Source organism: Molossus molossus, unplaced genomic scaffold (assembly GCF_014108415.1).
Source record: "Molossus molossus isolate mMolMol1 unplaced genomic scaffold, mMolMol1.p scaffold_m16_p_8, whole genome shotgun sequence".
Lineage (NCBI taxonomy): Eukaryota > Metazoa > Chordata > Mammalia > Chiroptera > Molossidae > Molossus > Molossus molossus.
Window position 1 is genome coordinate 86,668,251 of NW_023425402.1, and position 25,750 is coordinate 86,694,000.

Genomic DNA, 25,750 nt, shown 5'->3' on the forward strand with positions numbered 1-25,750 from the left:
CACTGGTTTAGCTCAGGAGAATCAGAAACAAGACGTACCAACTGAGACTCGAAACAAATTGACAAATACTTGACTAGTAAAAAGCTCATTTGTTCAACAAGTTATATTGACACAGCTCATTTAGTAATGTACTTGTTTTGCAATCTCTATTTCCTCTTCTAATGTTCTTTCTGCTGAACAAAAAGACACAGGACATGGACTTATGATTAATTTTTGGTGTCCACTGGACTCAAAGGACAAAGTAAGGAGAAGTAGTAGATGGACTACCTTGCACACAGTCAGAATCACCATGTCATTTTCCCTGTGTAGACCTCGTTGACTTCTTTTCGGCTTGGGAAACCAGGGTGGGGTTTGGGGAGGATGGAAGCAGAGACAAATGAAGTAAATGTCCACGTACTCTCTTGTTTAAACCACACTGCAATCCTTATGCTTTGTATTACTATCCATTTCATAGATGGGGAAAACTAAGGGATATAGCTGGTAAGTGTTAGAGCTGGGCTTTGAGCTGAGATCTGACACAAAAGCCATGCTTGACACATATGTGGGCCAGTGATCAATTTTTTCACTATTGGATTTTATCAAGTAGCATGCTCAGAGGCAAGATGGGCTGACCAGAGTGTTCTGGGGGTCTTGTCCTTACTGCCCCTCATACCTCAGTGCCTGAGCTCCCTCTCATTCCTAATTCTCACTGTCCCCCATCCCCCCACCAGTACAGTCACCCATGACAGGATAAATTGTTAGCTGTTTTGAGATATTTTTGTACTGTAGAGCTGAGGAAGGGGAAGTAGGTAATGTGTTCCAGAGCAGAGGGGAAAATCCCTCTTTTGATGAAACATCCTTTGTGGCAACTGTGAAGCTTGGATTTCCCCAAAGTGAGGTTAGGGTAGCATGCTGCTGCTAGTCACATGGCCTCAGTTCAAAGTCACATCTGCTGTGGCCTTTTGTAAAATGTACCTATATATGGCCCACACAAAGCCACAAACATAAAACCCAAAATGTCATTCACTTCTGAGATACTCAATAGAAAGAAATAGCACTGTTTTTATGAATTAAGTGCACGTATATGCCATGAGGAGGAAATGAACCCGATTAGCTTAAATTTGCACATCCTTTTAATAGTTCTGATGGCTGAGGTTAATAATATGGTCATTTGCGTCTGGATATGAATGTAACTTGACTGATTGAGAAAGCAGGTGCTAGATTGATGCACCATGTCTGAGACCCATGAGTCATGTCACTGATTTACAAGCTGCCTTGACCATGAAAATGAAAGCCAGAGCCAAGTCTGTGTCATACAATTTATGCCATTCACTGAAATTATAGATAATTTGCAAAATAGCCTATGCCATTTTTGCTTTAAACATCTTTTGTACTTGGTAGTTCTGACTTGTCTAAATAAATATTATCATCCACAATAAGCGTTACCACTCCATTATGAGACCTCATGAAAGTACATACAGCTTTTAGACCTAATCCATGAAATACAGCCTACGACTTCTGCTTGTGTCTTGATAAACAGTTGAGTTCTCGCAGCTGTCATGATTTCAATTATGAAGAAAATTGGAACTTTTGCATTCTTCGGTGGCTAAAAATCACCCAAGAAAAACACTTCTTCAAATTCTGTTATTTCATTTTCTCTGCGTATCTCAAGCCATGAGTCTGACTAGTGTAGCTGATTAGAGCATTGTGCCAAAATGCCAAGGCTTCTTGTTCAAGTCCAGAGAAGGTCTGTTAGATTAACCCTCCAAGTCCATTGAACACTTTTCTGTTAGACTTCAGTGAGACTGGTCAAGAGAGTATAAACAGAGCAGTACAAATTCAGTCTGTAATGCTAGGAAACACACTGAACATTGATGCAGGGTCAATAATGTCATCTTCCCATACAGACTCATGACACCCATGGCACCAATGCAGAGGCATTTAAGAGACATCTACTCTCCCCCACCTGTTACAGCTCTCTACTTACTCATCTACTCCATCCTAACGCAGAATCCCTGACTTTCATTCAGGTAGGCCTCTCCCAGAAACATAGCCTGTAATCATTTTTGTATCCATCCAAAGTGTTTGTTCCCTCTTCTCCTTGTCCCCTTCTCCCTCCCAATCACTACCCTCTTTAAAGCTCTTCAATTATTCCACATGTTAATTTTACTTTTTCTCTTCAGTCAGCAAATAATGAGAAACTTGGCAAATGACAAAGTTTGTTCATGGTTTCAGACTCCTCTTATGAATCCTTTTTTTTTTTCCATCTCAGTAATGAGAGCTCTTCAGTAATGTTCCAAATCTGGAATCCTTGTTTCTCTTTGCAAAACAAGAACTAAGCCTCTTGCATTAGATCTCAAGTATATTCTTCCTTAACAGGGTCAGAGCCATAAACCTTAATCCAAAGCCATAAATCTCCAATGGAAGAATTTCTGGAATTTGGCCCCTCTCCTATCCATTCCTTATGCTTAATGATAACACTGTTGTGACTGAAACATTTAAATGGGTCTTTGTTTCCTGAGGATAGCATATACATTATTCAAATGCCCGGTGAAAAGCCGTAATGATCCAAACACTTGTTTCTCAGTCTGCTTTGCTTTCCTTGCTCCAAATTCGCAGTTGCTTCAGTCTTCAGACCTGTGATTATTTGTCCCATCTGCCTGGGCTTCTCTTCCCCACCTCTCCCCACTTCACTAATTTACTCATCCTTCACTTCTTAGTTTAGTTCTATTCTGCTGCAGCCTTCATTGACCTCCTGATACGGGCCCCTCGTATGTGTAGCTTATACCTTCCCTTGTGGTAGCGTGTATCGCTGTATTATAGTGGCCTGGTTCCTTGTCAGCATCTGCCCTCTCTTGGAAGCACTGACTGGGATACTTACTGCCTTACCTGTCATAGAAAATAGTTGAGAGAACAAACCCAAGCTCCAAGGTGGGCTGGGAGGGGGTTCGGCAGTCTGATGTCTCTGTCACCATTTTGTATAGGTTGGTCACTGCCTGAAAGTTCTGCCCTTCCTGCTGATGTCAGATTTTTTGTTTTAAAAATAGCTCAGTGTTGCTGATACATGCAATTCTTTTTTTCTTTTCTTTTCTTTTTATAGTATCACCAAGTTAATGCACTTAATATTTTCTGTCTACAAACACTGATAACCTCTGCTCCCTGTGTTACAAAACAAGGGAGTCACCTGTCTGCTTCTTATCTAACCAGCCAGAGGTGTTGAATTCTTGCCTTTTCCCCTAAGTAGAAATCTAGGTGAATCTTTGAAATGTCATTTTATTTTAATTTTTTAAGTTATACATATTTCTTTTAAAAAATTATTTATTGATTGATTTTAGAGAGAGAGGAAGGGTGGGAGGAAAGGAGGGAGGGAGAGAAAGAGAGAAACATCAATGTAAATGAAACGTTCATTTTAAAATCAACTCAACAGGAAAACAGCCTACCAGGGTGACAGGAAAGAGGGAATTGAGAATAGAATTGTGTATTTATAGTTATCAAGGCTGATGGACATTGGAAAAATAAGCTGAAATTATAGATAGCAAGCTGTGGAGTTTGGCTTGACTTCAAAGGGAGTTTTAATATGTTCTTTTACCAATGTCTGCTGTTCAAGGACAATAAGAAGAGTTTAACCTTCTGATGAAATACAGCTGAGTCACATGGTATTGGTGGACTCCTGCTGGTCTTGATGAGTCTCTCAAGAGATGATGTCACCCTAGTTGAGTTAGCTAGAATCTTGCCTAGAAATTGATTGATTTGCTAGCTCACAAAGACAAGGGGATCTAACATCAGTGACAAGTGGAAATAGAATGATTTATTTGTCCTGAACACCATGAACAACTGTGTATCTTGGCACATTTAGGTGTTTTTCCAAGGTGCTCTCTGTAAGCAGAATGAACAAGAAACAATTTATTCGGTGTGAATAGAAAATATCAAGGTGATAGTAATTATTTTTACTCCTTTTTATTGAGAAGATTTATAAGAACAGTCTTTTCAGGTCCCCAAAAGCTATTTTGAAAATTAAGTTATACTGTTTTAAGAAGTAATCATAAAATGTTTCCTGAAATTTTTTATGTTTTTATTTACCTTGTCCTTTAAAGAATAGTTTACACCATAGGATGCCACCTAATGGATTAAATTCTGTAATTTCAATAAGCAATCCAAGAAAAAAAATATATATATAATTGCAAATTTTGAGAAGAAGAGAAATAATGCCAAAAAGCCCAATGACATTTGACTTTCTTTTAATTCTGTTCTTGCTTGTAACTTTTTAGTAGTTTGTAAAAATACCTCTTTTAAAAATTTCAAAGTCTCAGAACTACTAAGACGGGATATTATTTGAGTGGAAAATAGCCATATGGTTTCTGGGAAGCACTACACTAAAAGGAATAAGTTTAATTAGAAGCAGGAAAGATTTGGTTACATACAACACAAGCCAAAACATGTGCTCCAACCCAAGAGTGAGTGTAACCACGGGTAAGAGGTTTCCAGGAGAGGACAGGGAGCAACTTTCTTGGAATATTTTATGTCCTAAATAGCCTGGACGGAGTCCCTTATCCCTGTCCAGACTTATCGCCTGGAAAGGAGGCATACTGGGGAGATGTAACTCCTGGGAGAGCTTAGGTAATAAAAAATAAAGTGAACTGTGAGTGCAGCCACCAACTTGTTCTACCCCAAAGTCCTGACTCTAAAATGTAATGTTTGTGATTTGAACCATGTCTTTAAATGCAGCAGGTGCCTTTGCCAAGCTGTGGAGAAAGCAGTCCTTTGGTCAGAACCTCCAGGGGAGACAGAGGGCCCTGGACTCGGTGCTGCCTCCGCCTGTGCCCTGCGTTCTGGCGGAACTCCCCTCCAGATTCCAGGCCCTCGCCTCTGGAAGAGAGGACGGCAGCGAATCAGAATCAGAAGGAGGGGCCTCCTGGCACTAAGAGGCTGGAAACAGACTGGAAACATGGAAATTCTCCTGGAAGAGGAGCCAGCTTCCTGGTTATCGAGCTGTCTGGCCAGATAAAATGTGCATGTGGCACCGACAGAAAGCCAGAACCACCCGGGACCTGGCATTCTTTCACATGCAACCCTTCTGTTGGCGGCAGGAGCTCTTAGGGGAAGAGAGGGTGCTTACTTCAGCGTTAAGCTGACACAGACATTCCCCAACTGTACGAAAAGCAGCCGCGCTTCATTTTCAAGCAGTAATAACCAAGACTCGGGTTGGGGGGAAAATCTGCCACAGATAGAATTGAAAGAGAATTTAAATCTACATTGAAATAATCCATTTAGCTTGAAAAAAATAAATGCAAAATTCCAACAGATACAGTAGGCAAGCATGGAATGAAACAATTCCCATTAGAAATTACAAGTAGCAAATTAAAAAAATGAAACAATTTCTTCACCTGTTTGGTCATCCAAGAAATGCATATCGCATCATTTAAGTAAATTAACAAAAATTGAAACATGTCCTGACCTTCAAGGGATGAAGTGCTATTAGGTGTATTAGGTTTACTTAGATAATGCCGGCGGCATTTTTATTGCTTTGACTCTACATTAGTCTCAAAAGTATATTGGCAAGAACCATAATTATCTTTAAACTCTACTCCACTACTGGGAATTTATACTAAGGTTCAATTTATCTTAAGATTACTAAAAATGAGGAGGAAAATCACTTGCAGCTTTATCAAAAAGAGGAAAAAAATTAATACAATGAAAGTGCTAACAGTAGGTATATGGTTGCATAAAATGATATCAATTTGATGCAGTGTTAACCACGGTAATAATAACTAAATATATGTTACAACGTAGAAACATTCCCAATAAATGTTAACTGAAAAAAGGCAGTTTCAATATCATGTATATACTAGGACAATAATCACGTACAAAGCCAGCGCTCGTAAGGAGAGATGGAGAGGCTGCAAAGAAATAAAAGCAGTACAGAAAATGGAATTATTTAATGTTAAACATGCCAATAATGCCATTATAATGATTCTTACGTAATTAAAAAAAAAATCCTCACCTGAGGACATTTTTCCATTTATCTTCAGATAGTATGGAGGGAGAGAGAGAGAAACATCAATGTGAGACACATTGATTGGTTGCCTCCCACATGACCCTGACCAGGGCCAGGGACTGAACCGCAACCGAGGTCCGTGCCCTTGACCAGAATGGAACCTGATACTCTTTGGTCTGAGGGCCGATGCTCTAAGCGCTGAGCCAAACTGGCCAGGGCAATTCTTACATAATTTTTGCAAATCCTGGGGAAAAGCCAGGAAGGATGTGGATTTATATTAAAGGACATAAAATCTTAAAATGAGCACTGGCCGGTTTGGCTCAGCGGTTAGAGCATTGGCCTGTGGTCCAGAGAGACCCAGGTTCGGTTCCCGCTAACGGCACGTACCTCGGTTGCAGTTTGTCCCCGGCCCTGGTTGGTCGTGCGGGTGGCAGCCACTCGATGTGTCCCTTTCACATTGATGTTTCTCTCTCTCTCTCTCTCCCTCCCACTCTATTTGAACAAAAAATGGAAAAAAATGTCCTCGGGTGAGGATAAAAAAATCTTAAAATGAAAATTGTAGCTGACCAATAGCTCTTAGCAGGAGCTACTGAATAACGAGGTAGTCATTTCTCCATCTTCTGGCTAAAAAGAATTGCTTAAATTGAAAGTTACTTAGGACATTTCAAATTACTATAGGACAAAGAAAAAAGATATTGAAAACTTCAAGGAGACACCAGAAGAGTTTCCTCTATTTTATATACTCCTACCTGAAATAAACATCTTTTTAAATGCTGCCTTTCTAGGGAAAAGAATTCCAAGTTTTTATGGGTAAAACTATCTTTTTTTTCCAACTCTGCCTCCGTATTAGAATAATAATATTCTGATAAATAATGGCAAGAGTAACGATAGGGATTTTCATTATTTTAAAAAGGCAGTGTGCTAAGTCATTTTAAATGTTTCCCAAGACATATTTTCCAGGTAGTATTTTGATTGTTATTGTTATTATTTTAATTAAGAAAGCTTGGAAATGTCATGAATGATTTACTTAAGGCAGATTTACTTGCTTTAAATCTTTTCAGATTTTAGTACCCTGAGACGTATTTGCTAACTAATAATACTTCACATGCTGCTTAGTTATTTTTATAAGAGCTTCCACATGACCTCTCTCATTCGATCCCCATCTTCTCGCATCAGCCAGGTGAGTTGAGCACACTGTGTTTTTCCACATAGTATGCAGGTGAGCCCCAGGAGATCGAGTAACAAGTGTAAGGTCACATGACCCGCCAGCGCAGAGCTGGGTGCAGAACCCGGGCTTTGTCCTGGGTAGAATGTCATCCCCTCCATCATAGTCTAAGTATACAGAACAAAAGAAAACGGCATTTTCTTATCCATTCATTAGTAGTCTAATCTTTCATTTTCCGTAATGAGTGCTTTCTCAATGATTACATGACTTAAAATTTGATGCAGAACAAGGATGATGGTGGGTGATAAGCTTAGAAATCAGCAGACGTCCGCCAGAGACCCTAACGCGTCATGTCAAGAGCCAGAAACTAGGGGAAGAGGGCAATTTGAAGCAATATTATTTTATTCCCTAGAGCCTTCATAAAAAATATTTTTACTATGTAAATTGAAAGAAACCAGAAATCTGTAAAGCCATCTGGCTGATGTAAGTATATATTTTATAACCTCTTCTTAAGAAAGATCAGAAAAACTCAAGACAATATGAAAGTAAGTCAGCATGGAAACTATTTCTCAGCTGACCACTTTACAGTTGAGCTTCCTGGGCTTCAAAGGCTCAACAGTTTGGAGACAACACAGTGAAGCCACGGGCTGGAAGGTCCCGCGCACCCCCCTGGGCTGCGGGGCCACAGACGGAGGTGTGGGGTGGGAAACGGAGTGAGGGGAGCAGACTCCCTGCCGGAATGTGTGAAGGTGGCTTCATTAAAAGAGCCTCTATTATTGTCTGCGGGGATTTCCTGAGGAGGAAGGAGAGGCAGTAACTTTGTATTTAATCATGTCAAAGGCTCCATGTTCATCTCTGTTTGTAATAACGTGGTTAATAACTTCTCCAAGGTGGACGGCTGCTTCCAGAGGCCTGACTACACTAGGCCTTAAAAACATCACACACTGACCGGGAGGGTGTGCTCATTGGTTAGAGCATCGGCTAAGCAATAAAGGGTCCTGGGTTCGAGCCCTAGGCAAGGGCACATACCTGGGTTGCAGGTTAGATCCCCGGGTCAGGGATGCATGCAGGAGGCAACCAATGGACGTGTTTCTCTCACATTGATACTTCCTTCTCTCTCTTCCCTTCCTCCCTGTCTAAAAACAGAAAAAATATTCTCTGGTGAGGATTAGCAACAACAACAACAAAACACAAAACAACAGCAACAACAAAAACCCCCACAAAACAACAGCCCCCCCTGCTCAGGCTTCAGCCGTCGCTGACTCAGCACCTTGTGAGCTGTCTTGAATTGAAGATGGAGAAGTCTGAGGAAATCCTCACTCAGCCAGATCTATCCCATATGACAGGGCGACCTTAATGAGAATCAGGTGTGCCTCTGGCATGCATGTGACTTACAGCCAGCGTGGGCTGCAGAGTTTTCTCAGTCTCTCCTTTTCATGTGAACAAAAAGTGCGTGAAGAAAAGTTCCATTTGAGCTAACAAAGGCAAAGAGAAAAAGAGAGTACATAACTCTACAACATGTATGTAAGGCCCTGGGAGGGGACAAAAAATAAGCATATTATACATTTTTAAAAAATATTTTTAAAAATTCTTTTTAATTGATTTTAAGAAAGAGAAAAAGGGAGAGGGAGAGAGACAGAAACTTTGATGTGAGATAGAAACATCTACCAGTGCCTCCTGCAAGCCCCCTACCAGGGATCAAGCCCACAACCCAGGCATGTGCCCAGACATGGAACGAACCGGCAACCTTTCCATGCAAGGACGATGCCCAGTCCACTGAGCAACACTGGCCAAGGCAAACAGTTAGTTTTATCAACTGCTGGAAACTTAGAGAATAAATGGACTTACACCAAACATCACACAGGGCAGGGCCAAACAGTTGACAGAAAGAAGTATAAGCAACGTGCTGTGAGAACATCAATATTGTGTGTTTTCCATTTTCTTCTAGGAGCCTTACTTTGTGGTGAAGGAATGATCTCATGGTGTGAAACCATCTTTATGATGGTGTCTGACTTTCTACCAATAGGATTGAGCTGTAACCATTTTCTACAAGTGAGTCTCCTGGTGGGCTTTCCCCAGAGCTACAGGTAATGTATTAATATGGTCTTGAAAAATTTGACCGATGTAGACAAGACTAAAGTCCTTCTTGACTATTCTCTCCACCTCATCACCTCTCAATTTTAATGCCTTGACGGTGGTAATCAACATTTCAGTTTGATGGACAAACTTCCAGATCTTCTTATTTGCATTTATATATACACACAAACACATAATACACCGACATGAAATATAAAGTCTTAAAAATGTAAATATGGTAATCTAGATACATATTCATCTTTAACTGCTTTCCTAACTTACTATACCTTGGGATATGTCAGTCCATACCGATCTCATTTTTAATGAGACCTCATTGTATGAATATACCATAATTAATAATCACCTACGAGTTAACAATTTTGTTTTCCACATAGTATAAATTAGTATGAGTATGACATAATTCCATTGTATTCCACAGTATGAATATGCCATGATTAATAATTCCCTATGAGTTACAGTTTTGTTACTCACTGATGTCACCTATTTTTCTTTTTTTTCACCATTTCCAATATTGCAATGAATATCATTGTACCTGTCTTCATTATTACAGAAACAAGTATGAAGCCATAGATTTGCTAAATTACAAGGTATGAGATTTTAAAGTTTTTAATAGAGGAACATTGCCCAAAACTCTTCCATAACAGTGTTTTGGCCCATACTTTTATCAATACAACCTTTAACAATCTGATGGATTAAAAACAAATGAGATTTCATTGTTTCAATTTGCATTTTCCTCATGGTGATGTAAGCACTTAAAATAGTTTTTAATTTCCTTTTTTATTTTCTATGTAAACCCAGAGTTATTAGGAAGGGTGTTCGTGGATTCCACGTGGATAGATTGTCTGGGGATGGCAGACAGCTCTTATGTTGTTGTTAGTTTCTAATTTTATCAAATTGTAATCAGCTAGTGTGGTCTGTGTGATTTCTGTATTTTGGAATTTGATGAGATATTCTTTGTGATCTAATTCTTGGTCACTGTTTGTAACCGTTCCATGTGTGCTCAAAATAATGCGTATTCTTTATTTATTAGATACAAATCTCCACATAAATTATATTTAGTCAATTGTTTTATTAAAATCCTCTACCCTTACATAGCTTCAGTCTTCTTGAACTGGTAATTTCTGGGAGAATTATGATAAAAACTACCCTCTATGACATGTTTTTGCCAGTTTTTCTCTGTATTTCTGTAAGTTGTTGCTTTGAAGATGTCCCTGTTGTCCTGGTAAGTGCATAAAGGTTTGTGAATGGTTTGTCTTCTTAATAGATACCTTTCATCAACGTGAAATAGTCCTCTTTGTTCCTTTCACATTTTTTTTTTGTCTTACATAGTATATTGCCTGAAATTTATATTGCTAAAACTACTTTCCTTATATTAGACCTTGCCAGGAACATCTTTATTTTTCAACTCACTGGGTCCCTTTGAATACATAAGCTGGCAACAGCCCCATCTGCTGCAGTTCTTCAATATGATCAGTTTGAACTGTGGTTTCCTCATCAATCTTGTAATCCTACCAGGCAGTCTTAATTATTTCTTATCCACACAATGGCATACTTTTGTTTTCTAGCACTATTTTATATTAGAATATGCTGTGTGTGTGTGTGATGTTTTTTGTCATTTAAGGCAGGAAGGATGCTATTACATGTTCAGGCTGCCACCTTGGTCCAATCTCATGCTTTGCTTAACGATTCCTTTCCCACTCCCTCTGGAAAACACCCCTTTCCTCCCTTTCCAGCTTGGTTGATCTGGATGTTGTAGGGGCTGTGAAAGACGCGGTGCAGAGCAGTTTGTGAATATGTTTAGTCGACATGCACCCATTGAAAAACTACTTTGGTTTCCATCTCTTTATGGCCTAAAAGCTGATTTCAGACTGAAATGCTACAACCTGAATTCCACTAGCATGCGTTATTCAGTAGCAGCTTGTTGTCATCTTTCCATCTCATTTTTAGGAAGGTCCTCTTTAGACAGCCCTACTATAACATTGCAATATCACTGTTCTCCTGGGGAATGTGTTGGCAACATGTATATGCTAGTTTCTTCCGTGGTGAAGAGTGTTTAAAGGCCACTAACTAGACTATTGGCAAGGCCTGGCACAAGCTAATTGCAATGTAACTCAGTGGTTTTTGGCCACGAAAGGTAGCATTTAGAATGTACTATTTTTAAAGTCAGAGGGAAAAAATTCCACAACTACTCTTAAAGGACTAGCACCTTATTTGCTTTCCTATTTCTCACCTCATTTTCCATGTTTTATCTTTACACATCAAATACAGAGTTCATTTTCATTTAAGGTTATCAAATTCCAACTGTAGGATTTAAGACTAAAAAGGACTTTAGAGTTAATTAGATTAGGCCTGTTACATGATGTTTGGAAGGTTTTTGTGGCTTTTTCAAGTTCATGTATTGACCTTGTGGCAGAGCTGGCCCCAGGATGTATCCTGAGTCCAACACTATTTGCACATATGTTTACATTTCCAAAGACTGTAAAAATCCCATTTTATCTGCAAATTACTAAAGAACTCCTGCAAAGAAACTGTATGGCAACCATGAATAACCTGTTTTCATAGGAGAGAACATTGTTAGGGGAGGACGAATTAATGGCTTTCTTAAAATAATCCACATCAGGAGTTGTCAAGGGAACAGGTTAGAGTTTTTACTACCAGGCCTTGGCATTGAACAGCTTCTCCATCATATCATCACATAACATCCCATCCTAAAAGGAGGGAGGTGTCTTCTCAAGGAACTATTTCATGGTTTAATCCCTATACTAACACAAACTATAGATTCATTTTAAAGTTGTTAAAATAGAAGTGTCTGCTTGATTTGTGGTGACCTTAAGGAAAAAAAATAATCCAGCAAAGCCAGAACCAGGTAATCCATTGTAAATTGGAGAATGATTCACCTGTAAAAGAATGAATCACAGTGTTGCTTTAAATTCCTTCCAGCAATTTGTTTATTGTTTCTTCTTGTGTGGAATTCCATTTATTCATTAATCTATCCCCAGCTCCTAACAAAGGGGGATTAGTAGGTCCTTTAGCAAACATTTAGTCCTGGGTATTTCTGCTCTGTATAGGATCTGCAGAGCCCTCTCTCTGCTTCTAAGTCATGAATAGTTCCTTAGACTCTGAGTCTATGAGTCTGCAAACCATGGCTGGTGGGCCAGCCACATGTTTTTGTAAATGAACGTTTTGTTAGAACACAACCAGGCTCATTCATTTGGGTATTATCTATGGCTGCTTTTCCTACAAGAACAGGGCTGAATGTAAATGACCAAGACCGTCAATGTAAATGACTGGCCTGCAAAGCCCAAAATATTTATCTGGCTCGTTACAGAAAAAGTTTACCAATCCTTGCCTTTAGAATCTATTTATTGCCTGTTATGGTTAACCTGGGATTAGGCCAGTGTGTAGGTGAACACTAAATGTACATGACAAATATTCATCAATCAGCAAAGTGCTCACCGAGTCACGGAAGTCTAATTTAGTGTTATAGATTCACAGCCTTAGTTAATATGTAAATCAGCAAAAGTAAGTAATAATGATTTCTCTTTGCACCGCACTTTATTGATTATGAACTATTTCATATGCATTATCTCACTTGATCTTGCCAATAACCCTAAAAATTAGGCAGGCAGTTGTTACTTTTTCATGAGGGAACAGATTCTGAGACAGTGGGTATCACCGAGTTAAAAAGAACTCAGATTCAAGGATTTATGATCTTTTCTTTTAGTAGCTAAAATTATTTCTTTGTCTCTGGAAAAACACCATTTGAAAAATAGGGAGACGGGGAGCTATTAATATTTATCACCTTATGAGGCACTGATTTAAAATAACATATTGGAAGATTACTTTTAATTAATTCTACTTTATAATAACACATTCTGTCTTCTTAATGTTATGTTTTTATGTCAATAGGATGGGAATAAAAATAACATAAACATTTCATGTAATGGTTTAAAAAGTCAAAATAAATATGAGCCTAACTGAATTATAAGCTACAAATACAACTGTAAATTTTCCGAATCTTAGAACTTGCAAGTTAAGTCAGTTATCTGGCCTTCATGGATTAGTAATATTAAAAGCCAAAATAAAATTCTTAGAGTAGGAGAGAAAAATACGTTTTAGTAAAATTATGAGTACGTATGAAAATCATGGGTATACATGGGGAAAATAGTCAAAGGTCAATACAGTGCTCTGTTATGGGTCAAATCATTTTGAGCTAAACATTTTGGTGGAAGCTACAAACCTGTAGATTACTATTATAATATATTTCCTGCATCATACAAGAATTGATCTCTGTTTGAACAAACAACTAATGAGACTTTCTAATGGATGAAAACATTGCTGAATCAGTCTTGTAACAGCATAAAATGGTACAACATATTATATGATTCCAACTATATGGAAAAGGAAAACTATGAAAACAGTAAAAAAGATCAGTTGTTGCCAGGGGGTTGGAGAGATAAATAGGTGGAGCACAGAGATTTTAAGGCAGTGAAACTATGCTCTGTAGAATGTTCTAATGATAGCTACATGCCGTTACAAATTGGTTCACTAAGAGTGAACCCTAATGCAAACTATAGACTTGGGTGATGATATGTCAATGTAGGTTCATAACTCCGGGGTGGGGGGGATTGGGGTTGGGGGACTGTTGATAATGGTGAAGCCCATGCATGTGTGGAAGCACAGTGTGTACAGGAAATCTCCATACCTTCCTCTTACTTTTGTTGTGGACCTAAAACTGTTCTAAAAAATAAAATACATTAAAAATATTAGTACAATGGGCCAACTAAAGCCACAATTCTATATCCTCCTCTGAAGCTTTGTGAATGTACATTAAAAAAAAAATTTTTTTGGCATACTACAACATAAATACAAGAAAAACAAAGGTCTAGAATCCTTTTAGGAGAATGGATCCAGGGCAATTATAAACTTACTTCACACCCAGATTGAGGTTCCCATGAACACGACTCCTTCTCCTGAGGAAGAACCCCTCTTTGGAAAGCATGGTCTCCCAGACATGTCGGACACAAGGAAGGCTCAAAGTCGGGCTCCCCAGGGGGGATGTGTACCACTGAGGGGCCTGTGTACTTCAGGCTGGAACTCTGATGCTTGTCCACACTGACCATTGGGCTCTTGATCCATCTTCGTACCTACAACATACAAAAGAAACGAATAAATAAATGCTTTTGACCTCTTTTGATGTGCAATAAAGTTTCAGTGGGAAATTTGGTGTAAAGATATTTATGAAAGGAGAATTCAGTCTCACAACTTCTCTATCATGCTGACCAATGACTTTCCAGGAAATAGTATTTCCTTCCAGGTTGTTGTAAAGATTTTATAATGTTTTCAAATGTTCAAGTGTTTTGCCTGACACATAATGTTCAGTAGATGATGACTATTTTACTTTAACTCTACTGTTATAATTATGCTGATAGAATGGTAGTTCATAAATCTCTAAGGTGGATTCCCTGTTACTCTAACCTCATAGCTTAGGATGTAATTGCTGCCAGATAAATTAACATATATTTCACTATTGCAAAAACTTGATTATAAAAGAAGTCGCTCTTTGAGAGGTTTCCATCAGTATTTCTTGCACTCTAGGGCCCATAAGCATATTAGTAGGTGTAGTCAAAGTATTTATTTGATTCATTAGTAAAAGTTTAAATGAAAATCTAAAAGTTTGAGACTATAATAGAATCTCTCATCCTGATGTTAGTACCAACTGTGTTTTTGATCAATCTAAAAATTACTTAATTTTACTGGAGATCAAAAATGTTTTTATTACTTTTATTCAGGGGGTTTTGAGCTTGGCATTTGGTTATCATTCCTGATTATTTGCCAACATTGTATTTTAAAAACAATCTTTTATTTTGGCTTACTTTCAATGCCTCTTTGGCCAAATAGATTTAACTTTGGGGTTACTATGAATAGAATTTTAAATAGATTTATCTTCAAACGAATTTGTATGGCCTGCCTCATTAAAAGGGTTGGTATATTGAAATGTAAATCTTATCTTTATGGACCACTATTTTTTAAGTACATCTCATGCAATATCACCTTACAATTATTCATTTATAATGGAAAAATGTCCATGGACTGAATCTAACCTTCAATATGTTATAGACTGGTTTTATCAAAGGGCAAGAATTTAGATACATTATATCCCACTTCAAAGTATACAAATAATGGATAGACTTAAATGATCTGTTGAATATTCAAAATCATAGGGGTTACGAATCACATAAGGAATTGTCATTTTATTTGATATCCAGTGCCCTGGTCAGTTTGATTCAGCAGTTAGAGCATCAGCCCTCAGACCAAAGAGTCTCGGGTTCAATTCTGGTCAAGGGCATGTACCTCGGTTGCGGTTCGGTCCCAGCCCTGGTCAGTGTTGTGCCAGAGGCCTTGTCTCTCTCACATGGATGTTTCTCTCTCTCTTCCCCTCCTAGTCTATCTGAAGATAAATGAAACAAATCCTTGGTTGAAGATTAAAAAAATAATTGATATCCAGCTAAGAATTCACAAAATAGTCCAGATGACCTTGAGCAAAGGCTGTCAAAGATGTTAGTAATTTGCCCAAAGTCACACTGTAAATTATTATGTGATCAAACTTACACTTGGTTAAAGCAAATCATTGAACTAGTTTCTCCTAGGGTATAAACTGGCAAACTGAATGTTTTCAAGTGTTGGCTGGAAGACGAAGTTCATAAAGCCCTATGACCAGGGTTTACAAACAAGGAGTGGTGGGGACTGTGGCTAATGCCCCGGTATACTAAGGGCATTTAAATTTAAATTATAAAACAAAACAACGAACAAAAACCCCAAGCAAACAAACAATGTTGGCCGAGCAAAACCCTACTCAAATTTACCCCACACCTTCATGGGTCACCATTAGACCCTTGAAGTTATTCTATCAAGCAGACCAAGTATGAAGTACAATTCTATGACGTAGAAATAAAATGATTTGATAACTTTTAACTAAAAAAAAAAACAACCCCACCAATCTGATGTTTTCAACATTTTAACTTTCATTCACCAATCATTATTGAAGACCAACTACGAGTCAGGCATAATCAAGACATTGGCAATACAGTTAACAGAACATATCTCACGTGGAGCTTGAGCTATAGCTAAGGGATGTTACAAAAACAGAGTAATGCATCTTGTAACAGCACTGTTGCTGGCACTCACTGCATACTTTGTCTTGAAATGCTTTATCTCTTTTGGCTAAATCCTCATGCTGGCTTCAGTATGTCCCTTCCTCGATACTCCTTCACACATTTCAGTGGCTCTGCAGCCTCCTAAGTGGTGTTTATAGGCCGATTGATGACAGGGTTTATGATGTTTACTTGATCTTGAGAGAGGCCAGGTTGTGAGTAAATGCACAGGGCTCCCCTTGGGCCTTTGCCGGGCCAGGTGCCCTCCAACCGTGAGTGGAGAACTGTGCTCTCTGCCCCTGAGGGAATTCAAGCTAAACTGGCCCATTGTGTTCCTTCTGCGGGCGGTGGATTGCTCTGCTGGAGAGGGTACCTGACAGTGAGTGGCTTTCAGAGTCTCTCGGAGACGAGTGGCAGTGGCTCTCCGAAGGCTGTGGCAGCTGTGTGTGTGAGACAGATGAATGCCCGGACGCCAGCTGCAGGCCTGGCTGCTGGGCCAGCTGGGCGACGGCTTTGTTTAGAGCCATACAACCGTCTGTGGAGAACATTGTAAACCAACATGGACTGGGGCGAGACATCCTCCTTCCCCTGAGCAAACCAAGGATTCCTCCACTCATTTACAGGAGCCTGGTCTCCAAACTGCGCCAGGCTTAGAAGCCACTACCTCTCTAGACACTGGGGTGAGAAAGCAAGGCCCTCTGTCAACCAGCCGGCTACTCTTACTGAGTACTGTGTATGCAAAATATTAGTCTGTTTTTTCCCCTAAATCCAGTCATCCCTGACTTTATTCATTTATTTATTTGAAAAAAAAATTAAAAAAGATAGCCCAAAGCAATAATCCCTCAGACTAGAAAATAGCCAGATGTGATTACAGAGATTGGCCAGCTGTGGGGGATTTTCCAAGTGTGGTTTTTTTCCTACTATGTAATAGTAAACAGATATTCTACTTAATTGAAAATGGGCTAGCTGATAATGATATCAACTGATGCAGAACAGTTAGAGTGGTCAGGCACACATGTGTGAACACCTGAGGCAGTGCTTGCTGGTCTCATGATCCCTTTTGTTTTCCGGAAGTGAAAAGCTAACTGTCTTGTCCTTAAAATCCAAGTAAACTGGATGTTGGACACAACTCCTGCAATTTCTGAAGGGGCACGTTTATTACAGAAAACCAACTTCGTTTATACGGTGTCACAGAACTTTCAATTTGGCTATAATCAAGCCAGTTTTCCAGTGCAATTATTTGGATAATTCAATTGATCCTAGAAAGGGCCCTCCGCAGCTACTCCTTTTCCCAGGGTGCCCGTCGGCAGGCTGGCGAGGACATCAACAGGATTCAGGACAAGGCTCCTGGAAGCCGGTTTCTCTCTTGTGGCTGCCCGGGGCTACTTCGTAACATGGCTGCTAGTATATATATGAGGTCAGTGATATTAATCTGCTAGCTTCGCTCCAGCTATACGTGGTCACCATATACTTTCTTTTCTTTGAACATCTGTAGTGTTTAATGCCCATATAAACCGTGGGACTTTTTGTGTGTGTGTGTGTGGTACATGCCCCTAGCGGGAACTGAACCCAGGACTCTCTGGTCCACAGGCTGATGTTCAACCACTGAGCCAAACTGGCCAGGGCTGAACCGTGGGACTTTTATGCTTATTCGTTGTTATGTCTATGTCGTCTTTCCAACTGCACCATAATGGCGAGTACAGCTTCTTAGGCTTGTTTAATTCCCTAGAGACTGTCACATGGTCTTACAAAGAAGATGTGATAAAGATAGGAGTTGCTTGTTTTTGTTTTTGTTTTTGTTTTTGTTTTATGATAACTGTATGTCTTCATTTGTGGATCTCAACATGCTTTTTTCCTTTTTTTATTTTTTATCCTCACCCGAGGACATTTTTCGATATTTTGTTCAGGTAGAGTGGGAGGGAGAGAGAGAGAGAGAGAAACATCGACGTGAAAGCGACACATCGAGTGGCTGCCACCCGCACGACCCAACCAGGGCCGGGGACAAACTGCAGCCGAGGTACATGCCCTTAGCGGGAACCGAACCCGGGTCTCTCAGGACCGCAGGCCGACACTCTAACCGCTGAGCCAAACCGGCCAGGGCTCAACATGCTTTTTTTCATCCTCCATCAAGGTTTTAACTATGCTGTATCTATCTATTTCCCTTACGAAGTAATCCCGCCCCAGAGAGGCACCCTGGCAAGACTGAGTGGCTTTTGAAATTCCCTGTCCACCCCTGCTGTTGCCCTGGGATTTCCAGGTCTTTTTCTCTCAGCATTGACTACAATACTTGCATCTGGTTCTAGATTCTCGTGGTCTAACCCTGTATTTCTCCAGGCCCAGCCTGGGGGACGGAGTGGCTGAGAGTACGAAGAAGAGGAAGGAACGAGGGGAGTGCAATCTTTCCATCCTGGTCTATGCTGTTGCTGACAGCGGGCAGCATCCCCAACGCTACCTCTCATGCAGCTGTCAGCCCTCTCTCTCCACCACATCGTCTTCTTGCGAGGATTACGCATCAAACACAGTCCTTGCTCTGTGCTTCAGTTCTCTACATAGAGAACCCCCTTCTCCGTCCTCCCCATTGAGATACCCACTCCACCCCACCAAGTTTTAAATAGAAAAGACACCCTCACAGGGATTCACTTGACACAAGTTTTTCTTTTTGAAATGAAGGTAACGTCTTTTACAGTCCTTTACCTTCTGGGACTGATCCCTTTAGTTTGGATTAGTCTTTCCTGGATTTGGAGAATTAGAAAGGAAAAAAGAACAAAGAGGAAGTAGGAGAGAATTGTTTCAGGTAATATCTCTAAGGGACCGTATGTGTTATTTGCTTTTGGAATTGAAAAATAAGGCTCAAGGAAAATGGCAGTATAGTGCTTGCTGGTCCCTGGGAAAGAACCTGGCTTGAGTGTCCATCGCTCATCCACTGCACTTTGGAACCTTGCCCTCCTGTTTCCTCCCCAAATTCCCCTTTCCCAGTATTTTCAATGTCTCCCTCTCTTGGCTACTATCTCTTAGCACATGCAACATATTGTTCTTGCAATATCTCTAAAAAGCTATCAGACTAACTGAAAACATAAAGACCCCTTTAAGCCACGGACCTCCTTGCTTCAGCAAACCTCTTTCACCACCATAAATAACTCTTTTCCTGCTTGGCTGAGCTTCACGAAGAAATGATGTCCATTTACTCCTCCCTCCACTGCAATTTATTCATTAAACAGTATTTGTGGGTCACCTAACGTTTTCTGGAACTAAAGTGAAGTGCATGACAGAGACAGTTTCACTCCACTGAAATGAGTTTTCATCAAGATGCCAATAAACCTCATTGCCAAATCCAATGGACACTTCTCGGTCCCTAATCTGTAGCACTTCAAGATTTCAACACAATTCAACTATCTGCTTGGCATTATGGTAGGGACAGAAAGAAATGTGATTGCTTGAGTGATCTTTGAGTGAGGGGGTTTGCATTTCCGGGAGACTGACCCATGAGCCTGGGGTTTATCATAGTGTAGTAAGCATACGATGCAGCAAACAGTTATAAGCATGAGTATAATAACAACACTGCCTGGCTGTAAAGGCCAGAACCACTGATTGGGCAACTGATTGAGCCGTCTCAGTACTTACTTTCCATACTTACAAGCTGGAGATAATAATAAATACCTACCTCATCAGAGTTTTCTGAGGACTACATGAGATGATGCAAGGTAAGCCCTGCACTTGGCGCTGGGTGAATACTTGGTTAATATTTGCTATTATAGTTATGGCTCCAAGCCATGAAAGAGTTTTATGCAAAGTGCCATGGGAGAAGAGATAGGGAGCATTTGGCCAAGTTGGGATAAATCAGGGAAGACTTCCTGAAGGAAGAAATGGTTAAAATGAATCTTGAAGTTTGAGTTAAAGGAAGTCAGGTGAATTAAAATGGGAAAGACATTTCCAGCAGAGAGGATGACAGAAGACAAACTATACAGGCAAAAATCCCCATGGGATGCGAAGCAAATGAACTGAAAGGGGAGAGACAAGGACTGAAGCTTGATAGAAAGGTTGGATCATGAAGCAATAAGTGTATGCAGGAGAGTAAGATTGTCAGATGTGTCTTTCAATGCAATACACACACACACACACACACACACACACACACACACACATTTTGGTACGTGTCCCTAGCAGGAACTGAACCCGGGACTCTCTGGTCCTCAGGCTGAGGCTCCAACCACTGAGCCAAACTGGCCAGGGCGTCAATGCAATATTAAGAATGAATTCAAGATAGTCAAGAACACAAGTAGCTAGGTGAGTCAGAAATTGATGATAAAAGAAATGGTAAGGACCAAGCAAGAATATTAGCAGTGAGGATGGAAAAAAGCAATGAATCATCAAGTCTATCGGTCATTTAGCTCTCAAGTCTCTATCCTTGTCTCTGAGTATCACTATTCTTTGTCTTTCTTCTGGACTCCTAAAGCCATCCTTCCAATGACCTTGCCCTTTACTCTATTCTTACTGAAAATACGGCATCTTTCTAAATGCAAAAGTCCCAGCTCTTTAGTGGTTCCTTATCGCCAGAGGCAGCGGCTTTCAAATCTGTTGATCAGGACTGACGTAAAGTTATATAACTGAAACAACCAGTTCCATTCTAAAATTTACCCTTTTTACATAAAGTATGCTGTTATTTCCTATTCTGGTCTATTTCTTTAAAATCCGATGGCAAGCTGCTGAATTGATTTCACCACTAATGGGTGCCACACACATTGAAGAACCTCTCTAAATGGTAAAATCTAAATTCCTTGCCTTGGGATACTAAAGTCTTCTAGAATTTTTTTTTTTTTTATCCTCACCCAAGGACATTTTTCCATTTTTTGTTCAGGTAGAGTGGGAGGGAGAGAGAGGAACAGAGAGAGAGAGAGAAACATCGACGTGAAAGGAACACATCGAGTGGCTGCCACCCGCACAACTGACCAGGGCCGGGGACAAACTGCAACCGAGGTACATGCCCTTAGTGGGAACCGAACCCGGGTCTCTCAGGACCGCAGGCCGATGCTCTAACCGCTGAGCCAAACCGGCCAGGGCTAGAATTTTTTTTTTATCCTTCTCCGAGGATATTTTTTCAGTTTTTGTTCAGATAGAGTGGGAGGGAGGGAGGGGGGGGAGAGAGAGAGAGAGAGAGAGAGAGAGAAACATTGATGTGAGAGAGACACATTGAGTGGTTGCCACCCACAGGACCCCAACCAGGGCCAGGGACAAACTGCAACAGAGGTACATGCCCTTATAGGGAACCGAACCCGGGTCTCTCTGGACCGCAGGCCGATACTCTAACCGCTGAGCCAAACTGGCCAGGGCCTTCTAGAATTTGAATTATCATCTCACATTGTGCCTTCCATGTACCTAGATCCCCTACAAAATCATTTGATTGGTGTTGTCTTAAAGACTGCTCTCCTACGTCTTTGGTTGTGTACAGACTCTTCCCTCTGACCCACCTAGGAACTCCTGCAAAGAACACACACTTGGGACAGTCTTCCATTGTCTCACCACCCCTTGACCGATTGTGGTATTTATTTGTTTAAATGGAAACACACATTCACTCTGCTTTACTTACTTGTCTCTTTCCGCTATTAGAATGTGAGTGTCACAAAGACAAAGACGCTAATGTCACATTTCATTAATGAGACATTTACAAACTTTCTTCTGTGTGCATTCTCTTTTTAACATACCCCCGCCCTTTTCTCATCTACCTTCACTTTGAGTTTGCAGCTCCCAAGGACAGAAGCTTACTCTTACATCCCAGAGCTTAGCACAGCCCCCAGCATATAGTAAGTGATGAAGACATTTTTGTTGTTTGGTTTAAAGCTAGGTACTATGCAAGACACAAAGAGTAAAAAATAAGAAGCAGTCGTCCTTAAGAAGCAACAGGAACAGTGTTTAAGTTAGTGTCAATTTGTCTTTGGGAATAAGTAGGTTAGGGCTGGGATGAGGATGGGTTTGGATACAGAGGATAGCATGTTTAAAGGCATGCTTAGGGTTGACTGGAGCCAACCTTGGGGGTAAGCATATATGGCGAGACAGAAAGCCAAAGAGGCAAGGGCGTCAGATATCAAAGAGATGGAATGCTTGCATGCTGAAACGTTATCCTTAATGCATAGAGAGGGAACCCTTAAGAATTTTAAACTTGAGAGTGGCATGATCAGATTTGCTGTATTCTGAATGAATTATAGTCGGTCCAGGGGAAAGGGAACCAAGGCTATAGGAATGAGCACTGTGTACAAAGGAGGTTTTAAAAATGTACATCTTCTTATGCATTTCTAAACCCAGGGGGACTTTTAAAATGTGAAGGCTTACCAGAGGATTTATATATTTTTTTTAATTTTATTTTCAAGCTCTATGTGACCTGGATGAAGGTCAAAGGCAGCTGACTGGAGCATGAGGTAAGCAGGGTCTTGGAGGTCTGGGGAACCAGTAGGGAGAGTAGGAGGTCCCTGGCAGACCCAGGAGAGGGCACTAGGAGGGGGTATCTTTGTGTATAATACACAGTGGACGTGTTATTTCTCACCCCTTGTTGGAGCTCCACTGTGCTGTCCTCAGAGACCGTCTCCTTCCCATCTCCACTCTTCCCCACCCCCAAACCTAAAAAAGTGTCAGGGCTTTATTATTTCAAGTAGCTGTTAATTTCTATAATAATCTAGGTATATTTGAGGTTACTAAGCTGCAAGTATAATCTCGTTTTTGGGTTATTCCATGGTTAAGCAGTTACTCTACAAATGATCTGGATTTCCTCACACTTGACTAAACAACAGCCACCACCAGACCATTGAAGACATAAAAATAATGTTCTACAGAAATGAAAATGAACTGGAGTTAGAGAACTGGATTCTAGTTCTAGCTTGGCCACTACCTTGAGCAAGTCATTTAACCCGTTTGAACGTCAGTGTTCTCATCTGGGAAATGAAGGGCCGGGGCCAGTGAGCTCTGCAGTCCTCGGTCGCCCTGTCACACACTGGAGGCTCCCGCTCCCGGAGTTCTGCGGCTGTGGGTTGGACAGTCCTGCTCCTACGGTGTGCAGCGCTCAGCACAGGTTTACTGCATGGACACGTGATCAGTAACATTTGCTTTACCCAGTCACATACTTTTGTAACTTTGTGTCACCTCTATTAGATAAACTGAAACAAACAAACAAACAAACCCAGAAGGCCTTTAAAATAATTTTATGGTGTTAAGAACAGTGGTTAGTAAATCTATTTAAATGGCAATGAAAAAGACTGAATGCAAGTCTTATTATTTGGACTGTGTATATTCCTTAATTAAATTGAAAGTGTTAAGTGAAAGGGAAGATGATTAACATCCAAAATGGGGGGTTATTACTGCTCCCTGGTGTTCTGCTTCTCTGTCGAGTCCTGTTACACAAGAAGCTGCAGAGCACACTCAGTTTCAATTTTATGCAAAACCAATTTTCCTCCAAATGCTGCTTGTGCTGCCTTGGTAATTTAGGTTTCTACTTTGGGATTCTATTTTTTTCTCACTTCATGGTTTATAAAAGAAAATGGTAAGACTTAATTGTTCCCTGAAAACAAGAAGAGAGTTGCAGCTAATAAATAGCTATTTACTAAGTACCTACTGTGTCCAAGAATTGTGTGAGGTTCTAAAAATGTGGAAGATGGGAGAATATATTGAGAATGAATTGCAGATGTTTGAAGATCTCACAGAAATTGCTGAAATTGGAAAACTCACTGTGACCTCAGGACATTTGAGACAGAGAAAAATGACTGTTACTGTGAGTCTGTGTAAGTGAAGAAGGAAAAAAAATATTTTCAGAACAGATGCGTTTTTTTGTAATATGCAAAATAATAATAATATAAAAGCTAAAGGATCAGAATCAAATAAAGATCCTGGCAACATTATCCTTGGTGACCTCACCCTCTCCAGATACAGTGGGACCTGCCAATGGATATCAATACCATGCCTCACGAGCCGACTTGTGAAAGAAAAAAAAATGGAAATGGGGTACATAGTCCTGAAATATGTATTTATTGCATTCCATTAATGTGGTCCTCATTAAACCCCTAAAGGAAACAGCAGACCCTTCAGCTTTATGGCGAGAGCCTCTTTCCTATACAACACTGTGCATGAAAAGACGGCTTGTAGAAACCTCTAGTCATGCTGTGCCAGTCTTTCACTAAAGCCCAACAGACAAGTCAAGGTACTAAGTTCATGCACACATTTGGAATCAACAGGTGTTCAGTAAGAACTCTGCGCAACCTTGTAAGCAAGAATGTAAACACGCAGCCTTGCTTGGGAAGTCTAGTGTTGGGTACACTCCTTGTTTGTCACCTTGGCATCCTTCCTCCTTTTCATGGTAAAAGCAACCCCACCCCCATCCTCCCTTCACTTTCCCATTTGGGAACTACTCATCCCCAATACTATGATTTTGGTGACATGCCAAGGACAATCTATGGATGCCTGAACAGGATAGGTATATAATTCAGGCAAATTCAATTAAGGCCCTGGCCAGTTGGCTCAGCAGTTAGAGTGCCGGCCCGTGGACCAAAGAGACCTGGGTTCGGTTCCCGCTAAGGGCACATACCTCATTGCAGTTTCTCCCCAGTCCCGGATGGGGTCGTGTAGGTGGCAGCCACTCCATGTGTCTCTCTCACATCGATGTTTCTCTCTCTTTCTTCCTCCCTCTCTATCTGAAGATAAATACGAAAATGTCCTCGGGTGAGGATTTAACAAAAATTCGATTATGGAATCCCCTGCCTCTGGCCATGGGGATTGGTCTAAGAGCTGGCATGTGGCTGAAATGGAGCCAAACAGAATCCTTCTCTGTGATCTTTTTAAAGTTTTTATTCTGCAGCTGGAAGGTAGAGTTCTCTCTCCATTTTTTTGGAAGCCCTAGGGATGTGCCCTGCGGACATGCCAGCAGCAGCCGCCTCTCATGGTTTGGAGGAGCCCGAGAGGGCGGTCCACCTACTGAGAAGCAGAAGGGAGCTGCAGGGGCCTATTAAACCCGCATTCAGAGTGCGCATTGTAAGTCTGGACCAAAGTGTAGTTAGATGCGAAGAATAAAAGTACACAGGGAACAAAAGTTGCTTTCAGGTAGATATACTAATTCAAAATATTTTATGTCGAAGAGGCACAGGCACAGATGTTAACTTGGGATGGGGGCGGCTTGGGGCTGTCCCTTCGGGTCCCTGCTGTGCCAAGCACTACCCATTTCCTTGCTGGGTTGTGGCGAGCTTTTAAAGAGTCCTTTGGGACAGGCAGAAGCAGTTGGGTGGGTTGGGGGCAGGGGGCACTCAGAGGGTTCTCGGCCATGGCTATTTACTGACTATTCCATAACGGTTATATGGAAATATATCAATATTTTAAAACCAGTGTGGC

At 40.6% G+C, this 25,750-nt stretch overlaps 1 protein-coding gene across 1 annotated transcript in view; it reads right to left on the reverse strand.

Moving 5' to 3' along the window:
- SGK1 (serum/glucocorticoid regulated kinase 1) overlaps positions 1-25,750 on the reverse strand; it is a 101,497-nt gene that overhangs the window by 46,328 nt on the left and 29,419 nt on the right. Inside the window, exon 2 of the mRNA XM_036248710.1 lies at positions 14,168-14,383. Within this exon, the coding sequence (XP_036104603.1) occupies positions 14,168-14,383 (216 nt within the window). The remainder of the gene's footprint in view (positions 1-14,167; positions 14,384-25,750) is intronic.